This window comes from Mus caroli, chromosome 4 (genome assembly GCF_900094665.2).
Source record: "Mus caroli chromosome 4, CAROLI_EIJ_v1.1, whole genome shotgun sequence".
Classification (NCBI taxonomy): domain Eukaryota; kingdom Metazoa; phylum Chordata; class Mammalia; order Rodentia; family Muridae; genus Mus; species Mus caroli.
Genome location: NC_034573.1, coordinates 81,991,350 through 82,010,821, shown reverse-complemented (window position 1 = coordinate 82,010,821; position 19,472 = coordinate 81,991,350). Strand labels below are relative to the sequence as shown.

At 42.5% G+C, this 19,472-nt stretch overlaps 1 protein-coding gene across 1 annotated transcript in view; it reads left to right on the top strand.

Moving 5' to 3' along the window:
• The window catches only part of LOC110293174 (cyclin-dependent kinase inhibitor 2A), a 7,633-nt gene extending 1,062 nt beyond the window's left edge, over positions 1-6,571 (top strand). The window contains exons 2-3 of the mRNA XM_021160984.1: positions 4,087-4,427; positions 6,269-6,571. Of these exons, the coding sequence (XP_021016643.1) occupies positions 4,087-4,427; positions 6,269-6,308 (381 nt within the window). The 3' untranslated portion in view covers positions 6,309-6,571. The remainder of the gene's footprint in view (positions 1-4,086; positions 4,428-6,268) is intronic.
• The last annotated feature ends 12,901 nt before the right edge of the window (positions 6,572-19,472 follow it).

Genomic DNA, 19,472 nt, shown 5'->3' with positions numbered 1-19,472 from the left:
GGGGAGGGGAGGGGAGGGGAGGGGAGGGGAGGGGAGAGGAGAGGAAAAATAAGCCAGGCTGGATTTTTTTTTGGGGGGGTTGTTTGTTTGTTTTTTAATCCCAGAATCAAGAGACAGAAGCAAACTAATCTTTTCAGTTCTAGGTCAGCAGGGATGACCTAGAGAAAACCCTGTATAGAAACACCTCCCCCCTAACAAAAGAAGAGTAGAAAGACAATAACAAAACAAAAAAACCCAAGGTACTTTCTTAAAGGATTTAGTATTCATTTTATTTTTGCTATTTCAACTCTTCCATACCATAAAAGATGTGAGCATTTTTTTTCCTATCACAGGGTTTCCCCTTCTACCTTTATTATTTTTTTATTCTCCCCGACTCCCTCCCCCACACTTCTACTTTCCCTCCCTCCCTCCCCACTTGTGATTGCTTTCTTCAGATGTGAGCAAATTTTAAAACCAATTTTATGAGCAAGATGGAGGTCTTCAACACACAGGTGGCACACACAGTATTGTTACTTTCTCTTTTCTGTAGTTCCTTTACAGTTTTGCTGAAACCTAAGTTAGTTTTACTTTCTTCAGAGAATGATTCAGCAATACTAGTGCAATTATGTTATCTTCATTCTTTTATATGTATGTATATATATGTATATATATATATATATATATATGAGAGAGAGAGAGAAATTCATGTTTAAAATCACACATAATTCTGAGTGCCTATGTCCACTGCCTTCCCTCTCTGCTCTGCTCCATCAGTACTGAATAAGAGATGTCTGAAGTTATAAAACAATCTGTGGCCAACAAAACCGAGCTGATGACACTCCAGCCCCTCTACCACACACACACACACACACACACACACACACACACACACAGGGAACACATGGGAGGGGGAGGGAGGGAGGGAAATCCAAAAGGATGATGGACTTTTCAGGAGTTGAGAGAGCACAGAACAGCAAAGTGATTAAATCTTCCTCTTGGAAGCCAGAAGTTCCTGAAGGTTTATCAAGGTCCACTCTTCAAGCTTGTTCTAGTGGCAAACGTCTTGGCTATCCATGTGGCTTGTTTTTTGTTTCTTTTGTTTGTTTGTTTGTTTGTTTGATAATGTGTGCACGACTGTTGTTGCTAATATGATTCTTGAGAAGACCCCTGAGGCTAAAACTTTCAACAGGAGAGGAGAAGGAGATGGCAGCTGAAGCGGTGGGTAAACAGAATCAGGGACCTGAGGAGAAGGAAGTGTGCCTGAGATTGTAGCACTAGGAGCAAGACTTGTGTGAGGCAAGTGGCCAGAGTGTGGTTGTTATTATACATACAGGAGACAAAGGTAGCAGGGCATCAATTACATTAGCATAACATTGTCCTGAACGTCCTGTAGTCTGAGTGCAGATTCCAAACCTATGGTCAAGTTTATTCCAGGATCAGCAAAAGTTTCTTTCTTCTTAGCCCTAGATAAAATTAGTTCAAAAACCGTGGGTTCTCTGTACAAAGTGGTGTTTGGGGTTTTCTTGTTTTCTCTAAGGCAAATTTTGCCTAGTTTATTGTCCAGTTAACTTTACAGAGCTTAAAATAAATTCTTTTATTGCACTGATTTATTTATTTAGTTGAGGGGGGCTGCGTGTGGAGGTCAGAGGACAATTTATGGGATGTGGTTCCCTCTTTTCACCATATGAATCTGGAAAATGGACAGTGTCAGACTTGACAGCAAAGCCTGCTTGTTCCCTGCAGAGCCACCTTGCATACCCTAAAGAGCCTTTAACAGTTACCATTGAAGGGAAACAACTTGGGGAAAGTTTCATGTGATAGCTACTACAATATGACTTTTATTCGTGTTTTGAAACTGCAAGCAGGTGACCTGACTTTAACTTTCCCATTGGTATTGGGAGTTTGACTTCCAGCCTCGAGTCAAGCTTTTCCAGTTGAGCAGCAGAACCTCCACTTACGTAGTTGGCTGCTTTGCTATTCTTTATTATTAGTGTATTACGTGTGTGTGTGTGTGTGTGTGTGTGTGTGTGTGTGTGTGTATAGGTGTTTTACCTGAATGTATATCTTCACCACCTGTATGCGTGATGTCCACCCAAGGCCAAAAGGTGTGAGATCCCCCAGAACCGGATTCCCTTACTCATAACAAAGTAGTTATGTGTTTTTGTAGTGATTATGGATTCCATTTCAAAATGCCTCTCTGGTAGATGGAGGGAGCTAAGATGGTTGAGCTCTTCCTTCCCATGCACAAAGCATGGTGTTGAGTCCACTCCAGTCCTCTATGGGAATGGCTTTGTTTATTATCATTGCTGCTGCTGCTGTTGTTTTTTGTTGTTTGCTGTTGTTGTTGTTGAGAGAGGGTTTTTCTGTGTAACCTTGGAATCACAGTTGCTTGGGAAGAGGATTGTGCCAGGAGAATTGACAGACCAAAGCTAGCCTTCACAGTTTAAACTTGAGACTTGTTTTGTGTTCTTTCTTTCTTTCTTTTTCTTTTTTCTTTTTTTCTTTTTTTCTTTTTATTTTTTGAGACAGGGTTTCTCTGTGTAGCCCTGGCTGTCCTGGAACTCACTCTGTAGACTTATTACTGTTCTAACAAATTATAAGTTTTCCTTTTATGTAAAATAGTTTTTGTCATATAACATATCCTGATTACAGTTTCCCTCCTAGTCCTTCCCCTCCTCCCCTCTTTTAGTTTGGAAGGGGGTGGGAGTCTCCTGCAGCTCAGGTTGGCTTCCAGGACAATCTGTAGCTGAAGGTGACTTTGAAATTCTAATCCTCCTGCCTCTACCCACTGGGTGTAGAGGATACAGGTATGCAGGGTTCTGCAGTGTTGGAGTTGGAACCCAGAGTTTCTTTCATATGCTAGGTCTTATAGGTGGCTTTACATGACAAACGAGTAATTTGGAAAGCAGGAACCTTAATTTAAAAATTGTAATCACCGTATTGGCCTGTAGGCAAATCCTTGGGAGGCACACTTTCTTGGTTTCTGATTGATATAGGAGGATCCGACTCAATGTGGGCAATGCGACCCTTAGATCGTTAGTTGGTTTGCCTGCATTAAAAAGCAAGCTGAGCAAGCCGGTGAGAGCGCCCCTCCATTGTCCGCTTCAGTCCTTTCCTGCAGGTTCCTGTACAGCTTGAGTTCCTGCCTTGCCTTCCTCAGGGATGACCTGTGTTATCCTTTCTTCCCAGGATACTTTTGGGTATGGCCTCTGTTACAGCAATAGAAAGCAAACTAAAACACCAGGCAAGCATTCCACCAACTGAATCAGTTACCACACATTTAATGACTAAAACAAACACACACAAAAGTATCATTGTGTAATTATAGGAGCCGGATGTCTAAAATGAGTCCGGAGGGCTGCATTCCTTTAGAAGGCTAAAAGCCAGAATGGGCTTTCTTTATTCTAGCTTAGTGTCTGTTGTTGGCCCAGGATGCCGACATCTCTCTGACCTCTGTGTCTCTGCTTATATCTTCTCTGTGGCAGGATATCTATGAAAACCTCAAGCATATTCTGATAGTCCAGAGTGGGTGGGGATTCAGGGAGCCGGGGTTTGCACACTTGGATAATGTACCTCAAGATCCGTAATATAATATAGTGCTTAATCTAGTGCTCTCTACTATGTCTTTCCTCTCTAGTTGCAGTTCAAAGGACGAATAATTTAAGATAGGGAGGGAACATTACTATTTTAGGGACACACTTTCTTATTTTATACTTAAAGAAATTGAAGGATAACATTCCAGGAAGACTAGGTTAACAACAACAACAACAAAATTGTGAGAATTCTGGTTGTATTTTTTTGCCAACCACTTTTTTAGTAATTACCACACAATCCCAGTTCGTCTCAAATAAGGCAAGTGCTGTGTGTCTATGCCCCCCGCGATGTTCTACAGGGGTTTGAGTGCCAGGAAATTTTAGGAAATACACTGTAAGCCTGTGTGTAAGAAGAATTCCGAGGCCGGACTAGGAGCCGTTAAGGGGTAGAACTTCCTGACTGTGGATGTCTGATCAGAGGAGTTAACAGTGGAGCTTCTTACAGAGGGCTTCTTTCTTGGGTCCTGCCCTCACTCTGGCCGTGATCCTTCTACTTTTTCTTCTGACTTTTCAGGTGATGATGATGGGCAACGTTCACGTAGCAGCTCTTCTGCTCAACTACGGTGCAGATTCGAACTGCGAGGACCCCACCACCCTCTCCCGCCCGGTGCACGACGCAGCGCGGGAAGGCTTCCTGGACACGCTGGTGGTGCTGCACGCGTCAGGGGCTTGGCTGGATGTGCGCGATGCCTGGGGTCGCCTGCCGCTCGACTTGGCCCAAGAGCGGGGACATCAAGACGTCGTGCGATATTTGCGTTCCGCTGGGTGGTCTTTGTGTCCCGCTGGGTGGTCTTTGTGTACCGCTGGGAACGTCGCCCAGACCGACGGGCATAGCTTCAGCTCAAGCACGCCCAGGTGAGCATAGTTGGTCCAAAAGCTTCTGAAACTCAGAAAAAGAAGACGCAACCCAAATGAGCCTGAGAACAGGGACACCCATAAGTTCCCATTTTACCCACCCGCTTACTCCTGGTCAAGGCCTAGGCTGGGTACCTCGAGGGTAGGAGGGTCCAGAGGTCTAGCATTCATTCAGTTCTGCACACGCCCGCCCGTAGAGCAGCAGCAGCTGCCGCGGTTTTGCAGCCTCTCAGTCCTGACTGGTGGACTGATTCCAGTTTCCGAACCAAGTTACTCTACACCCTGCCCTTCAGCTCTTGCGTAAGCAAATTTGTAAACCTTGGCCTTCGCAGGGGAAAGTTTTCTCGGCTCCTCCAGGGCGTTTTGAGGATATCTGAGATGGAGATCTTCCATGATCCCCTCCAGAGAAAAGAGACTCTGTCCTTTCCAGTCTTTTAAAGTTTACATTTTAGGACTGGGGATGTGGTTCAGCTGTTAAGAGTGCCCTGCTTTTCCAGAGGTAAAACTCATTCCCAGTACCCGCTTGAGGCAGCTTATATCAGCCTGGAATTTCAGCTCCTGGGGATTCGATGCCTGTGACCTCTGTGAGCACCGTGCAAGCGGTGTATACACCTAGTTCCTAAAATGTAAACGTCCCACTTCTTGGAGACATGATTAAAGCACGTATCAGTATAAGCCTCCTTTTCCTTTCAAAACCTTCAGCAACCAGGAAGCCTTTCTTTTCTTGGATCCCATCCCCCCTACACAGCCCATAAAATGTCAGGCTTAACGTTTTTCATCTGCACCGGGCAGTGGTGGTGCACGCCTTTAATCCTAGCACTTGGGAGGCAGAGGCAGGAGGATTTCTGAGTTTGAGGTCAGCCTGATCTACAGAGTGAGTTCCAGGACTGCCAGGGCTACACAGAGAAATCCTGTCGGGGGTGGGGGTGGGGGGCGGTTCATTTGCTAAGGAGAAAATATTTTAATTAAAATAGGATATATGAAGGATATACGGAAATAACACAAATGTTTAGTGTAAAACATGGTTTAGACGATTTTAGAATAGATCCTGTTTCTACTGGAACAAGTGAGCAACAGTCTCCTTCTGGCCTTTGGAAATCAGTGCTAAATTCTAAGCTGCAAACAAGAAGAGGGAGGCTCGGGGTGGGTCCTAATTTGATGGCCCCCATCCCTCCAAGTGCACAGGGCAGGTGTTCGAGAAAACCTGTTTTCAGTGAGTAGGTTTGCATAACGGAGCTGAGGAGGCAAGGTCAGGATAAAGAAGTGGTTAGAGAAGCTGCTAAGGAGAGCTGGAGTGAGGAACGCAGGGCACAGAGATCGTGGGAACAGTTGCAGAAGGGTGGGGAACTAGCGAGCGGAAAGCCAGTCTTATGGGAACCCTGAAGATCTTAAAAGAAGACTCCAGATCCCATTAATAGTTATAGAGGAGGGAAACGGAAAAGATCACTGCGGTGAGCCCTCAGCCTTCCAAATACTGGCCGGCCTTCTGCTCCGGGCCTGGAAGGCACCGATGGAGGGGGCAAGGAGACAACTCTCCACCGCCTCTGCGGGTCGGGTAAGGTAGATTTGCCCTTGGCTTTGAGTCCTGGTTCTTCCCCACCCCCCACCCCCACACACCCCTGCTGCCAAGAGCCAGGCCCACCGCCAAGCACAAGCGTGGTGGCTAGCGGGTATCAGAGACTGGAGATGCTCAGAAGGTCACCTAGAGAGCCTAGCAAAGGGGGTTGGAGGGAGAGGACTGCTGCACACGCCGGGAGCAGTGCAGAAGCGGACACGGCAGGCTGGCACCTAGGACAGCTTTATAAACGGCTGGACGATTTTTTTCTCTCTTTTCTTTGCAGGGCCCTGGGACTTCGCGGCCAATCCCAAGAGCAGAGCTAAATCCGGCCTCAGCCCGCCTTTTTCTTCTTAGCTTCACTTCTAGCGATGCTAGCGTGTCTAGCATGTAGCTTTAAAAATATATAATAATGCTTTTTGCAATCACGGGAGGGAGCAGAGGGAGGGAGGGGAAGGGAGGGAGGGAGGGGAGGGGGAGGGACCTGGACAGGAAAGGAATGGGATGAGAAACTGAGCGAAGGCGGCCGCGAAGGGAATAATGGCTGGATTGTTTAAAAAAATAAAATAAAGATACTTTTAAAAATGTCAACTGATTTTTAGCATAGAAATGCTTTCCACTGTCCCCAAACTCTCACTTAAGCTTCCATTTCTATATCATTTTACAGAAGGTGTTTGGAAACTTCAGAGTACCCCTCTGTAGCACCGTTTCTTGGTTTCTTGTGAGCTGTACTCTGGTTCCCCATCCCATCCTCTACCCGATCCTGTTGGCGTCAGTCACAACAGCCATTTAGTGAAATAAAGTTCAAAAAGGGCTACGTGACTCTTCTAAAGTTTCCAGCAAATTGGGAGCTCCGAGATTCTTAGCTAAAAACGTAGTTTGTATCCGCCCATTCCGGCAACACTCCTATTAGGGCACAGTGCCAAAGATTAACGAATTCTCTTGCAAAACAAGACAGTTTAACAATTTGACTGAGTCACAGACACTATAAGAAATAGTTTTGTAAACCTCCTACCTTAGATAAACACGTCCGGGTTTCAGAAACAAGAAATACCAAGCTAAAGACAGGTCTTAAGATGGATGAGCTGTGCTTAAAATGGTGGATGGGAATTCGGGGAGTCTGGGTTTGCACACTTGGACTTGGGTCATTACCTGACTATGGTAGTAAAGTGGTTTGGGCTCTTTGCTTAATTATGAAAGCATACACACACACACACACACACACACACACACACACACACACCAACTCTTGCCCCTTTCGCAAGTTTTTACAAGCTTGAACTGGAGGACTGCTCAGGAATCTTGCCTGAGCTGGGTTCTCAGGTTCGAACTGCCTGCGCACGAAATTGCCACTACCTCAACTCCACACCCCAGAATGCAATGCGCCTCCAGAGCGGGTATATAGTGCTGCACTTGCCACTCTCTTTTTAAAATGTACAATTATTGGGTCAGGGTAGCATACACGTGTACTCCAGTCCACTTGAATTCCAGGGCAGAACTGTGAGTTCTAGGTCAACGTGGGCTCCACAGTGAAGTGACAAGATCTCAGGGTGGGGATGGGAGTCGGGGGTAGGATCACTGTGTCATACAAAGGGCATCCTCATCTCGTTCCAACACATTTCCACGTCACTTGACGATCTCCTCCTCCAACTTTAGGGCGTTCCTTTCCCACTTCTGCCTCTGAGGGTGGAGGCCTTTCCTTGTCATCAACCTCTAGGTTCTGAGGACCATCCTCAGAAAAGCTGAACCGGAGCTCAGGGTTCAGCACGGCTGCCTACGGAGCAGCCTCGCAATGGAAACCTGTAAGAACATCTTGCAGGGTAAGTGCTACACACACACACACACACCCGCGCGCATCAGCTGTAGGGAGAGCCAGGAAAAGCCAGTGTTGTTGGAGGGCTGGAAAACCACTGGGACTCAGCGGAAGCGGTGCCTTGGATAAAGGCTCTCGGAACCGCGGATTTCAGGAGCTTTCCCAGCCTTTGGCGACCCTAGAGGGGGCTCCATCAACCTTCATGTGGTCTCCATGGGACCGTGACAGTTGACAGGAGCCACTCCACTCCCTTTCAGGTCAGAAAAAGCCACTGAAGCAGCCAAGCTCAAGTACAAGACAAATAAGCGTGTTTTTAAATGAATGGGTTATCGTTTCCCTTTTGGAACTCTTTTCTGAATGGTTTCTCTTACAGCACCTCACTAGGTTTCTGAATCTTGTACCTCAAATAGCAAACAGTTACTGGCTTGGGTTTTGGTTTGGTTTGGTTTGGTTTTTATCTAATTTTTTTTTCTTTTTATATACCACTTCCTGCCTCTCCCAGTCACACCGTCCCATATATCCTTCCCTCCCCTTCTCCTCTGAGCGGGTGGGGACCCCCTGGGTATCCCCCAACCCTGGCATTTCAAGTCTCTTCGAGGCTTAGGCACTTCCTCTCCCATTGAGACCAGACAAGACAGCCCAAACGGAACAGATCCCATCTGCTACATACGTGCGAGGAAGCCTAGATCCAGCCCGTAAATGTTCTTTGGTTGGTGGTTCAGACTCTTAGAGCCCTATGGGTTCAGGTTAGTTGACTCTGTCTTCCTGTGGAGTTCCTATCCCCGTTAGGGCCCCCCTGCAAATTTTTTTAAAGCAAAATTTCTAATGTTCAAAAACCTTAAAGCGTTCTGTTTTGGCTTCTGCCTCCGGAGACTCTTCTCGCACAGAAAGCGAGAATCCCTTTCCCACTCCACTCCCCAGTAAGTCAGATTTGGTAAACACGGTTAAGTTTTTTTTTTTTCAATGTGTAGGAGGAAAAAGTTAGTATGTCCAAGCTATACAGAAGAATCAAGCGATAAATAATTAAATCTTTATTAAACTTGCAGGGAGGAAACTGTTTCGCTCGGCCCTCCATTGAACATTGTAGCACTGCTTATTAATAGTGGGAGCACTGCCCACTGTTCATTAGTCCTCCTTCATTTAAGTCAGTTAATAACATTATTTCTGCTGTTAATATCTGAGACGAGAAAATGATTTGCATACAGCCACTTAAGTGCACACAGTTTGCACTTTGCCTAGTTACACTTAAGTAACTGTTAGGATTCTCATAAGACATCAAGGCTGATAATAAAGATATATAGATATAGTTATAGATATAGATATATAGATATATACATACATATACATATAAGTGTATACATATACATATATAGAGTATATGTGTATATATATATATGAGTTTTATATATATATATACACAGTTTTATGAGTTGCCAAACTTTCAAGCTTTACATGAGAATAGTGAGGACAAATGGGTTTGGCTTTAGAAATCAAGGAATCGTTATAGACCCTCATCTATAAATACAAAAGCATCATGAAGTTACATGACCAAATAAAGAGAAAGGGGCTCATAGAGTGTGTTTCTCTTAGTGAGGGAAAGTATTTCATGTAGGGAACTTGTAGGAAGGCCATGGGTTCTGGGTGCCACTACAGGAGCAATGGTCTGATCATGAGAGCCTAAAGCAGGTAGGTAGATCAGTCAAGACCAAAGTAAAATAGAAACAAATTTCAGTTTCAATTGGGAAATGACAGTTTGGAAAATGGAGAAGTTTATGCTATGAATCCCAGCAAACCATTTTTTAAACATTTTTTACTAGATATTTTCCTCATTTACATTTCAAATGCTATCCTGAAAGTCCCCTATGCCCTCACCCCCACCCCCACCCCACCCCACAGCCCCTGCTCCCCAGTCCACCCACTCCTGCTTCCTGGCCCTGGCATTCCCATGTACTGGGTCATATAATCTTCCCAGCAAACCATTTTTTTTAAAGTACCTTTGTGTGCCCTAGGCAAATTATATTTTTTTCTTTTTTCCCTTCCTCTTGTACAGGGAAATGTTCTTACAGCATTGGGGAAGGTGTAGCTGAAAATTTCTGAAGGTAGGAGCAGGAGTGGTGGTTTATACTTTCAGTCCCAGGACTCCGAAGGCAGAGGCAGTCAGACCTCTGTAAGCTTGAGACCGGCCTGGTCTACATAGCAAGTTCTAGGACAGCTAGGGCTACATAGAGATACCCTGTCTCAAAACAAAACAGAGCATCATCATCAACATCATCATCATCAACAACATCATCAACAACAAAACAATTTCTGAAAGAAGAATATTTATGTAACATGTATGGTTAAAAGTTAGCAACTGTCTCTGCCTGTGGATCGCCCATCCATAAATGGACAGCCTTGTCTGGGCTCAGTGGCAGAGGATTGTCTAGTTCCTCTGTGACTTGATGTGAAGGGATAGTGCGGTGGAGGAGTGAGGGGATGGGGGATGGACACCCAGAGTGGGGCTTCCCCTTCTCAAAAGAAGGAGGGTGAATGGGGGTACCGGGAGAAGAGGAAGGACTGATAATAGGTTGTAAAGTAAATAAATATATAAATACATAAATTTAATAAAAAAGTTAGCAATTCTCTATAAACTACCGATTGAAATTTACTTATTTAGAGACAGGGTCTTGGCTGACCTCAAATATACTTGAGTGCTGTTTTACAGGCTTAGGCAACCACACTCAGTTTTCTCTACAAAAAAATTACAGGGGATATCTCTTTGACTAAGCAATTCAACTTCTGAAATTTATTCTATAGATGCAATTGCACATTGGTAAAATAGCCAGTTTACTAGCATCACCCCTGAAGCCTCGAAATAATAAAAGATGTAACACTTCAATGATCATACGTGGAAAGGATGTAAGATAGGCTTCCCTGTTGTTTATTTCACCGTCGCATAAAATAATTAGGCCTATCTAGAAAATTCAAAAAGCAAGACGTATAGCCATCTCTCTGTGTCACAGAACATCAAGACAGGACATATTCCTTCTACTTGTATACTACTATCAATTTTTAAAACAAGTTTGTGAATTAGCTAATAATAATAAAAAATATCAAAAATAAAAAGGCCTGGTGGGGACTTTTTTCTAGAGATGACTACTATCTTCCATTTGATGAGGTTTGTGTCTCTATCAAAGCCAGTTGTTTAATGAAGAAAGTATACGATGTATACGTGTAAATTCGGTCTAAAACCTTTCATTTTAGAAGTAGCTGTCCACTCACTTCTTCTATACAAACAAAACAAACAAGCAAACAAAACCCCCCAAAGTTGTTAACTGTTCTATCATGAAAGTATGGAAGAATGGATTTACTTTGTACATGGAAGATTACCATGTACTGCCAGGGTTGTGTTAAATATGTTTTACAAATTAACATGCCAGGGAAGATGGCTCCGAAATGAAAAGCATTTGCTACTCTTTTGGAGGACCAGATTTCAGTTCCTAGCACCGATGCTGAACACATTAGGAGGTTCACAACATCTTGTATTACAACTGCAGGGATCCAATGGCATCTTCTAGCCTTCACGGACACACACACATAGGACACACACACAAATACACATACACATAAAAAACTAAAATTCAAAAACCAAAAGCAACCATGTTAATTGTGTATGACAACGTGTAACATTTCAACACATTAACACATGTAAAAATCAAATAAAGATGCTTAATATTTTTCTTCTGTCATTTCTTTATGTCTCAAGCCTTTGAGTATTGCTCTTCTAGATCTTTCACATATATGTACAAATGTAAATTTGATGACACTGTGACGTATAGCCATCTCTCTGTATCACAGAACATCAGGACAGGGCATATTTATTCTACCTGTGTATAGCTATCAATTGTTTTAATTGTTTGTATTTATTTTTTTATTATATGTAAGTACACTGTAGCTGTCTTCAGACACCCCAGAAAAGGACATCAGATTTCATTATGGATGGTTGTGAGCCACCATGTGGTTGCTGGAATTTGAACTCAGGACCTTCAGAAGAGCAATCAGTGCTCTTAACCACTGAGCCATCTCTCCAGCCCCCACTATCAATTTTTAAAACAAGTTTGTGAATTAGCTTTAAACAAACAAACAAACAAAAAACACAAGTGAAACCTGCCTGAAAGAGACATTTTTCTGGAGATAGCTACTACACCCCATCTGATGATGTTTCTGTAACTGTCAAATTACATAAACAGTAAAAGAAAGAGAAAAAAAATCAATCAAATAGTTACATACCCAAACCTTAGGTTCCTCATTGGTAAAATGGGAGCCTGAGGCCTACTTTGCAAGGTAGATATTTAGGTTATATAAACAACAGCAATTCATCTCAGAGAAGTACACACAGAGACACTGATACACACAGTTCTGTAACATACTTTGAACAGGAAGAAATTAGAATACCTATAACTTCTGCCCACCCACCCAGGATTCAATATTAACTGCAAGTCACATCTTCATGAAGTGTTTATTTTTTATTTTTTTAAAGATTTATTTATTATTATATTTAAGTACACTGTAGCTGACTTCAGATGCACCAGAAGAGGGTGTCAGATCTCATTACGGATGGTTGTGAGCCACCATGTGGTTACTGGGATTTGAACTCAGGACCTTTGGAAGAGCAGTCGGTGCTCCTAACCACTAAGCCATCTCTCCAATCCCTCATGAAGTGTTTATTAAATGAGCATTTCCTGTCAAGTACTTGTTGGCACTTGGACACAATAGTAAGAACAAAATAAAACAAAACAAAACAAAACCAAAACAAAACTGTGGTGTTTCAGAAGCAGTCCACAGATTGTGTATGTAAGCCTTTGCAGTTAAGCAATGCAGAACAGCATCATTTTTCTTCATTGCTATTCCTCAGAGGTATCTGAAGATATCATTACACTGGATGAGTTCTTCATGCTACATGGCTCTGTTTGGTGCATTTTATTTCCTCTGACGTAGCATCACTACATAGTATGTACTCTTTGGTAACTAACTATCTTACTTAGGGTTTTCAATGCCTTGATGAAATACCAAGGACCAGAGAAACTTGGGGAGGAAAGGGTTTATTTATTATTACCCTGGATCATACTCCACTGAGGGAAGCCAAGGCAGGAGCTCAAATCAGGTGGGAACCTGGAGGCAGGAACCGATGCAGAAGCCATGGAGAATTGCTGCTTAATGGCTTGCTTCTATGGCTTGCTTAGCCTGCTTTCTTATAGAACTAAGAACCAACAGCACAGGCATGGCTCTACCCAGGATGAGATGAGCCACCCCCCCACCCCACCCCACCCCCGTCAATTACTAATTAAGAAAATGCCTACAGGCTTGCTTGCCTCCCCATCTTATAGAGACATTTTCTCAATTGAGGTTCTTTCCTTTCAACCATAGGTTGACACAAAACTAGCCAGGACATAGGCTAAAGCACCCAACTGGAGTTTTTGTTTTGTTTTGTTTTTGTTTTTTGTTTTTTTTTTTTGGCAAGGCAGAAAAATTCTCCTCTTTTACATTTTATCAGAAAAGTTGTCATCATCTCTCTATTGTGGAATCTTCTGTTTTCCTCTTATAAAGCACTTTCCTCCAATTAAAGGAAATATCTAATCATATTTAGAGCTTACAATCTAAGATAACATCCTTATCTTAAGATCTGTGACTTAATTATATCCTTGGAAACCTCTTTTTCCATACAGTCACTAGTCCCAGGAATTTAGATCCGGATATCTTTGAAGCCTGCAATTTTAGAAGATTATCCTAGTTTATCCATGTGGGCCTGATGCCATCCTCGGGATCCTTAGACATGGGAGAGAAAGACAATCAAAGAGAATAACATGTAACAGATTTAGCCCAATATAGCTAGGTTTAAAAATGTAGGAAAGGTGGGGTGGGGTGGAAGCCAAAGAGCATGTACAGACTCTAAAACATGAAAAATAACTATTCCCAGAGTCTACAAAAGGAATGTGTGCTGTCTATGAAGTGATTTGCAGCAAAGTAAGATCTACTTTTGTACGTGTGAGCTCCAGAACAATGAATTTACATTGTCTTAAATGATTATGTATTTTAGAACAGTCACAGCAGGAAATTAATACAGATGAGAAGAACGGTTCTGTGCTGGTCATTATCTAAGAGTGATCTCCAGTAACTTCTCATATCGCCTCCTATTTGGGTGTATGGGAACATCACGCATCATTAGGCAGTTGGTGAGTGCAACAGCCAGTTACTGCCTCACATACATTAGAATAACACCCCAGTGAACATCAGATCTGAGTATGTGAGTTGCACTCACCACTGATGGGAACATAGAACCCACATCTGCTTTGGAAGATGGCTTGACAGTCTAACAATTGCTGGTCTCTGTAAATAATTGCTAAGTATTAGCAGCAGCCAAAATGACATTAGTTAACAGATAAACTGGAATCTATTTTAGGGGTACAAAGATATGATGAGTTGCTATCCCACCAAAAAAGATGTAGAAGAGCGTTCTTTCCGTGGGTTGTGCTAAAGGAAAGAAGAGGAGAAAAGAGAGCAGTATTGCTGTGGTCAGTAAGTGCCCTTGAGTCTAAAGCAGATTTTAAGGTTCTTACCTCTCTATGTTCTGAGGGCTTTTTGTTTTGTTTTGTTTTTGTTGTTTGTTTTTTTTTTCTTCCTCCTACTCCTCTTCTTCTTGTTATTCTTATGCCTTGGTCATGCCCTATTAGATTGTTTGTTTTCTCCTTGAGACCCTATTAGAAAACGTGATTGTTACTAGTCACTTACTTACTTGCAGAAGGGATACTGGAAGTAACTTGACTCACACATTCTGCAAGCTAAGTAGTTACTACATAAGTCTAGACTCTGCAGTGAGAAGATAGAATTGGACTTCTACCTTCTAGGCACAAAATACACAATTTTGTCAGTTAATAACCTAGCCTTTAGTTAGATTCTGGTTGTATCCTGTCCATATTGGTCTGTATACCTATCAGGATCTTTCTAGCTGGTAAGCTATGGCCCTGGTCTCCAACAGCATACTTTATGTTTCTTCTTCCAATTCAAAGTTTCCATGTAATCTCAGTTCTCTTCTTGTGAAAGCCTGACTTGTAACGCATGTCAAACACCAAAATCTCCCTGTACAGATACTCAGCATCATCCCTCTGTTGATTTTTTTACTAGTTGAAGAAAGTATTTGTCCTTGTTTGCTTTCTGTTGCTGTGGTAAACATCATGACCAAAAACATCTTAGGAGAGGGAAGAGCTTACTTGACTCACACTTCCAGTTCATTGCTGAGGGAAGTGAGAGCAGAAGCCCAAGCAGGAATGACAGAAGCAGAAATTACAGAAGAATTTCAGAAGAGCTGCTCATTTCCTGGCTCTTGTGCAGCTAGCTTCCATAAATAAATAAATAAATAAATAAATAAATAAATAAAGTTTGCTCTCCCCAGGTGTCTCAAATTGACAAGAAACACTAACAACACCGTATCCTTACTGGTCAATGATCAAACTTCATCCTAATGGAAAATTAAGACACCATTTTGATGCCACCTTACTTTTTTCCTTTGTGATCAGACACAATTCCTCATTACTAGGTAATGAGAACTGTGCTTTCTCTTAATTTTCTTGAGACTTAAATATATTTAGTAATTGAATAAAAATTTAGACGTTAGTATGGTCTATTACTAGATACCTGACAGTTTTTATTATATAACAGAAACAGCTTTGACCAGCATCCCTTGTCCCCTTCATTTCTAATATGTTCTACTTCTTTCTTTGAAAAAAAATACACAATATGGCAACAGTTACAACATTCTCAGGTAGGTCAGTGTACTGGTTGATTTTATGTCATCTTGACAAAAGCTAGAGTCATCAGAGAGGAAGGAGGCTCAGTTGAGAAAATGCCTCTATGAGATTCAGTTCTAAGGCATTTTCTCAATGAGTGATCAATGGAGGAAGGTCCAGGTCATTGTAGGTGGTTCTATCCCTGGTTCGGGGATCTATAAGAAAGCAGGCTGATCCACCCATGGGAAGCAGTGTAGGAGCAGCACTCCTCAGTGACTACATCAGCTTCTGCCCTGCCCTGCCCTGCTTGAGTTTCTGTCCTGATTTCTTTTGATGATGAACAGTTATATGGAAGTGTAATTCAAATAAATCCTTTCCTCCCCAACTTGCTTTTGGTCATGGTGTTGGTCACAGCAACCAGAAACTGTAACTAAAACAGTTAGCCATATAGTCTGGTTTATATCCCTGTCATCATTTGGAAGAATTCCAGGCAAGCTAAACTTCTCTATCTGTAGGAGTTTGCAAGTGTAACTGAGAATTTGGGATCTGCCAGTTAGTCTTTTGAACTAAAGCATTGGCAAATGTAGAAAATGTGTATGTAATGGTTAGATTTTTTTAAAATTCAGCCTATACTTCCATATCACTGTTCATTATCAAAAGAAGTCAGGGAGGAACTCAAGCAGGGCAGAAACCTGAAGGCATGAGCTGATATAGAAGCCATGGAGAGTGCTGCTTACTGGCTTGCTCCCCATGGCTTATTCAGTCTGCTTTCTTATAGAACCCAGGGCCACACGCCCAGGGATGGCACCACCCACACAAATGACCTTGTAGGGGGCATCAATTACTAAATAAGAAAATACCTGACAATGGGACTGACTACAGCCCGATCCTATGGAGGCATTTTCTTAATTGAGGCTTGTGTCAAAATGACATAAGACGATGAAACATAACAGCCAAACTACAATCCACAGAACCACAGAGTTTAGATAGAGTAAGGGACTGTGTATCAGGGGAGGCATGCCAGATAGCTTTCCCTAGAAAAGGGAGGTAGAATAGATAGTTATGGATGGATGGGGGGTATGGCTGGAATGGGAAGATCAAGTGGAGGTGGAGAAGAGGGAGGGAATATGGGAAAAGACAGCTAAAATTAAGGGCCGTCGGAGGGATAGTATAGAAACACAATATAGTAGATGGTTTCTAAAATATGCACACATACCAAGGTGATATAAATGAAACCACCAAATAATTGGGGAAGACAGAGCCCCAACTAGCCATATTTTTTCACCAAATGAAGCTTCCAGGACCAAGACTGGGTTACATCTAATTGAGTTATTGTCCAAAGAGGTCCTATGGGAATCCTCAAACCCAGGCTGTTGCCAAGATTATACTTTGTTCTCCACAAAGTGAGACAGAGCCCTATTGCTGAAGACAACACATGTACAACTCATTGAACATAGAAAGGTCAAGCTGGAACCTACATAGAACCTTCACGCATGTGTGCTAGTGTCTTTGGTACAGGAAGGTTCTCTTCACACTACCAAAGGAGAAACAAGCACCAATCCAGTCACAACATCTTTGATTTACAACGATGTTCTGCCTGTAAGATACATTAATGCAATGGTGGCACAAAATTTGTGGGAGTAACCAACCAATATCTAGCTTAACTAAACCCTCACCCCATGCGATGCAGTCCATACTCAGCACTGCTTAGCTGTGCTTAGACTCCTCTAAAGGAGTCCAAAGGTGAAACAATCTATGAACTCAAGAAATGGCATCTTTGAAGACTCATAATGTCACACCAGGAGTCTTCCTTTTTTATTGTTTTGTTGTTGTTGTTTGATTTTGTTTTTCAAATTTTACTTTACTTTTATATTTATTTTTATTTAGTTTTTTTTTCTTTCCTCTTTTCTCTTTTCTTTTTTCTTTTTTCTTTCTCGGTGTTTCTATGGGCTCTATGAGCTTGAGACCAGCCTGCTCTACAAAGCAAATTCCAGGACAGCCAATCCTGGACAGAGAAACACTGTCTAGAAAAACAAAGACAAAATAACTTTTTAAAAAAAGTATATTGGGATTTTTAAATGTCTTTATTTATTTATTATAGGTAAGTACACTGTGGCTGTCTTCAGACACACCGGAAGAGGGCATGAGATCTCACTGCGGATAGTTGTGAACCACCATGTGGTTGCTGGGATTTGAACTCGGGATCTTCAGAAGAGCAGTCAGTGCTCTTATCCACTGAGCCATCTCTCCAGCCCCCGACAAAATAACTTTAATATAATGTATGTGTCTGAACAACTGGCTGGAAACAGTTCTTAAATTTAACATTTGAATCTCACTGTATGGTTTGTGCTTGTTCCAGCATACCTGTGAAGCTAGTCTCTCTAAATCAAAACATTCTCTCATCAGAGGGAAGACTCAAAAGACTCAAGAAGTTAAGCACATTAATAAGACTGATGAGTGTCCCTCTAAGTCACATATGCAGTAAAAAACATCAGTGCCAGGAGAGACTCCCAGTGGAACCGATTTCAAGTTGCTCAGTGAACTCCTATGGTGCAGTTTTCTAGGCCTTTGAAAGGGCTTTGGGCTGGGCAAATAATCTCCACCCCTTCTATCGCCTTCATGGTTTCTGTATTTTTATTAGAGCCCCTAGGCGTCCATCCGGCGTCCTTACAGGTTCCCCTTACAGTCTGCCCAACCAAGCATGACTGCCTGTCTTCACAGTTTCCGTCTCCAGGCAAAACTCGCCAACAGTGGTATGCAGGGTGTGCCTCAACTAGGGATCCACTCCCAGAACGTTCTCTTGCAGTAGAGAAATGTACACCATATATTATTGCCCACCAGACAAGCGTACTATGTTTTACATGCATGCTCCATCCTTTGATACCCATATTTCTCTATGATCTAGGGAGACACCATCAATTAAGGTACCCGTGGCTTCAGTATCCACTAAATCCTAAGCACATTAGTAGAGGACTAAAAAAAAAATCTACAATTCAACATGGGGTCTCTGATTACTATGTATGGCCTTCATTTATAAGCAATGAGGTGGTGGCCACCCCACCAGGGTAGTAGCTAGGTTGGTTCCCATCCCACAGAAGACTTTTCTTCTCCTGTAGCAGGAACTGCTGTGAGGACCTCTTGTATTACCCTCACCTTGTCTTCTTCTCCCTTTACCCATTCATAGCTAGTCTGGCTGTAAAGCCTTCTAGAGCCTCATGGGCATGGACTTTGACTTTCTATCAGTTCTTTCCCTGGAGACTCAAGCTCAGCACCAATCTTGCTTGTTTCTGAGTAACACAGACAGGGATCCACTGTCTGCTGTCTTTTTTTCTCATCTGTGTGCTTCAATACTTTATATGAATTCAATTTATATGTGTATCTAGATAATTCAGGTCTGCCAAAGCCTCTCATACCTTATAGATCTTGTCATATCATGGGACTCAGCAAAGCCAACTAAGCCTTATGCCAATCCTGTATGAATACAATCTCCAAATGAATCAGTTTCTTAATAACAGTCTCATGCGACCCAGTGAAATATGCACACAACATTGCCAGTCTCATGCTAATTCCTGCTGTCTGTCTGCTCTTTCTCTCTTATTTTCTAGTTTTTGACATTCGGAGATGGAGAGATGTCAGATGTGATAACAGAACCAGTCCATTAGGGGCTGGTTTCCTTCAGGTTGTTACAGGTTATGCCTTCTGTGTCCTATGAAGGGATGGATGGTTACGTTATTGTCCCTCCACTTGCAGCACAGGCTCTTTCATTGTTCTTTTGTGTTTTTTCCTAGTTCAAACAGTTCAAGTACTAAGTACTCCTGGATTCCCATGACTTCTTAGAGCCATTGTCTTAGTCAGGGTTTCTATTCCTGCACAAACATCATGACCAAGAAGCAAATTGGGGAGGAAAGGGTTTA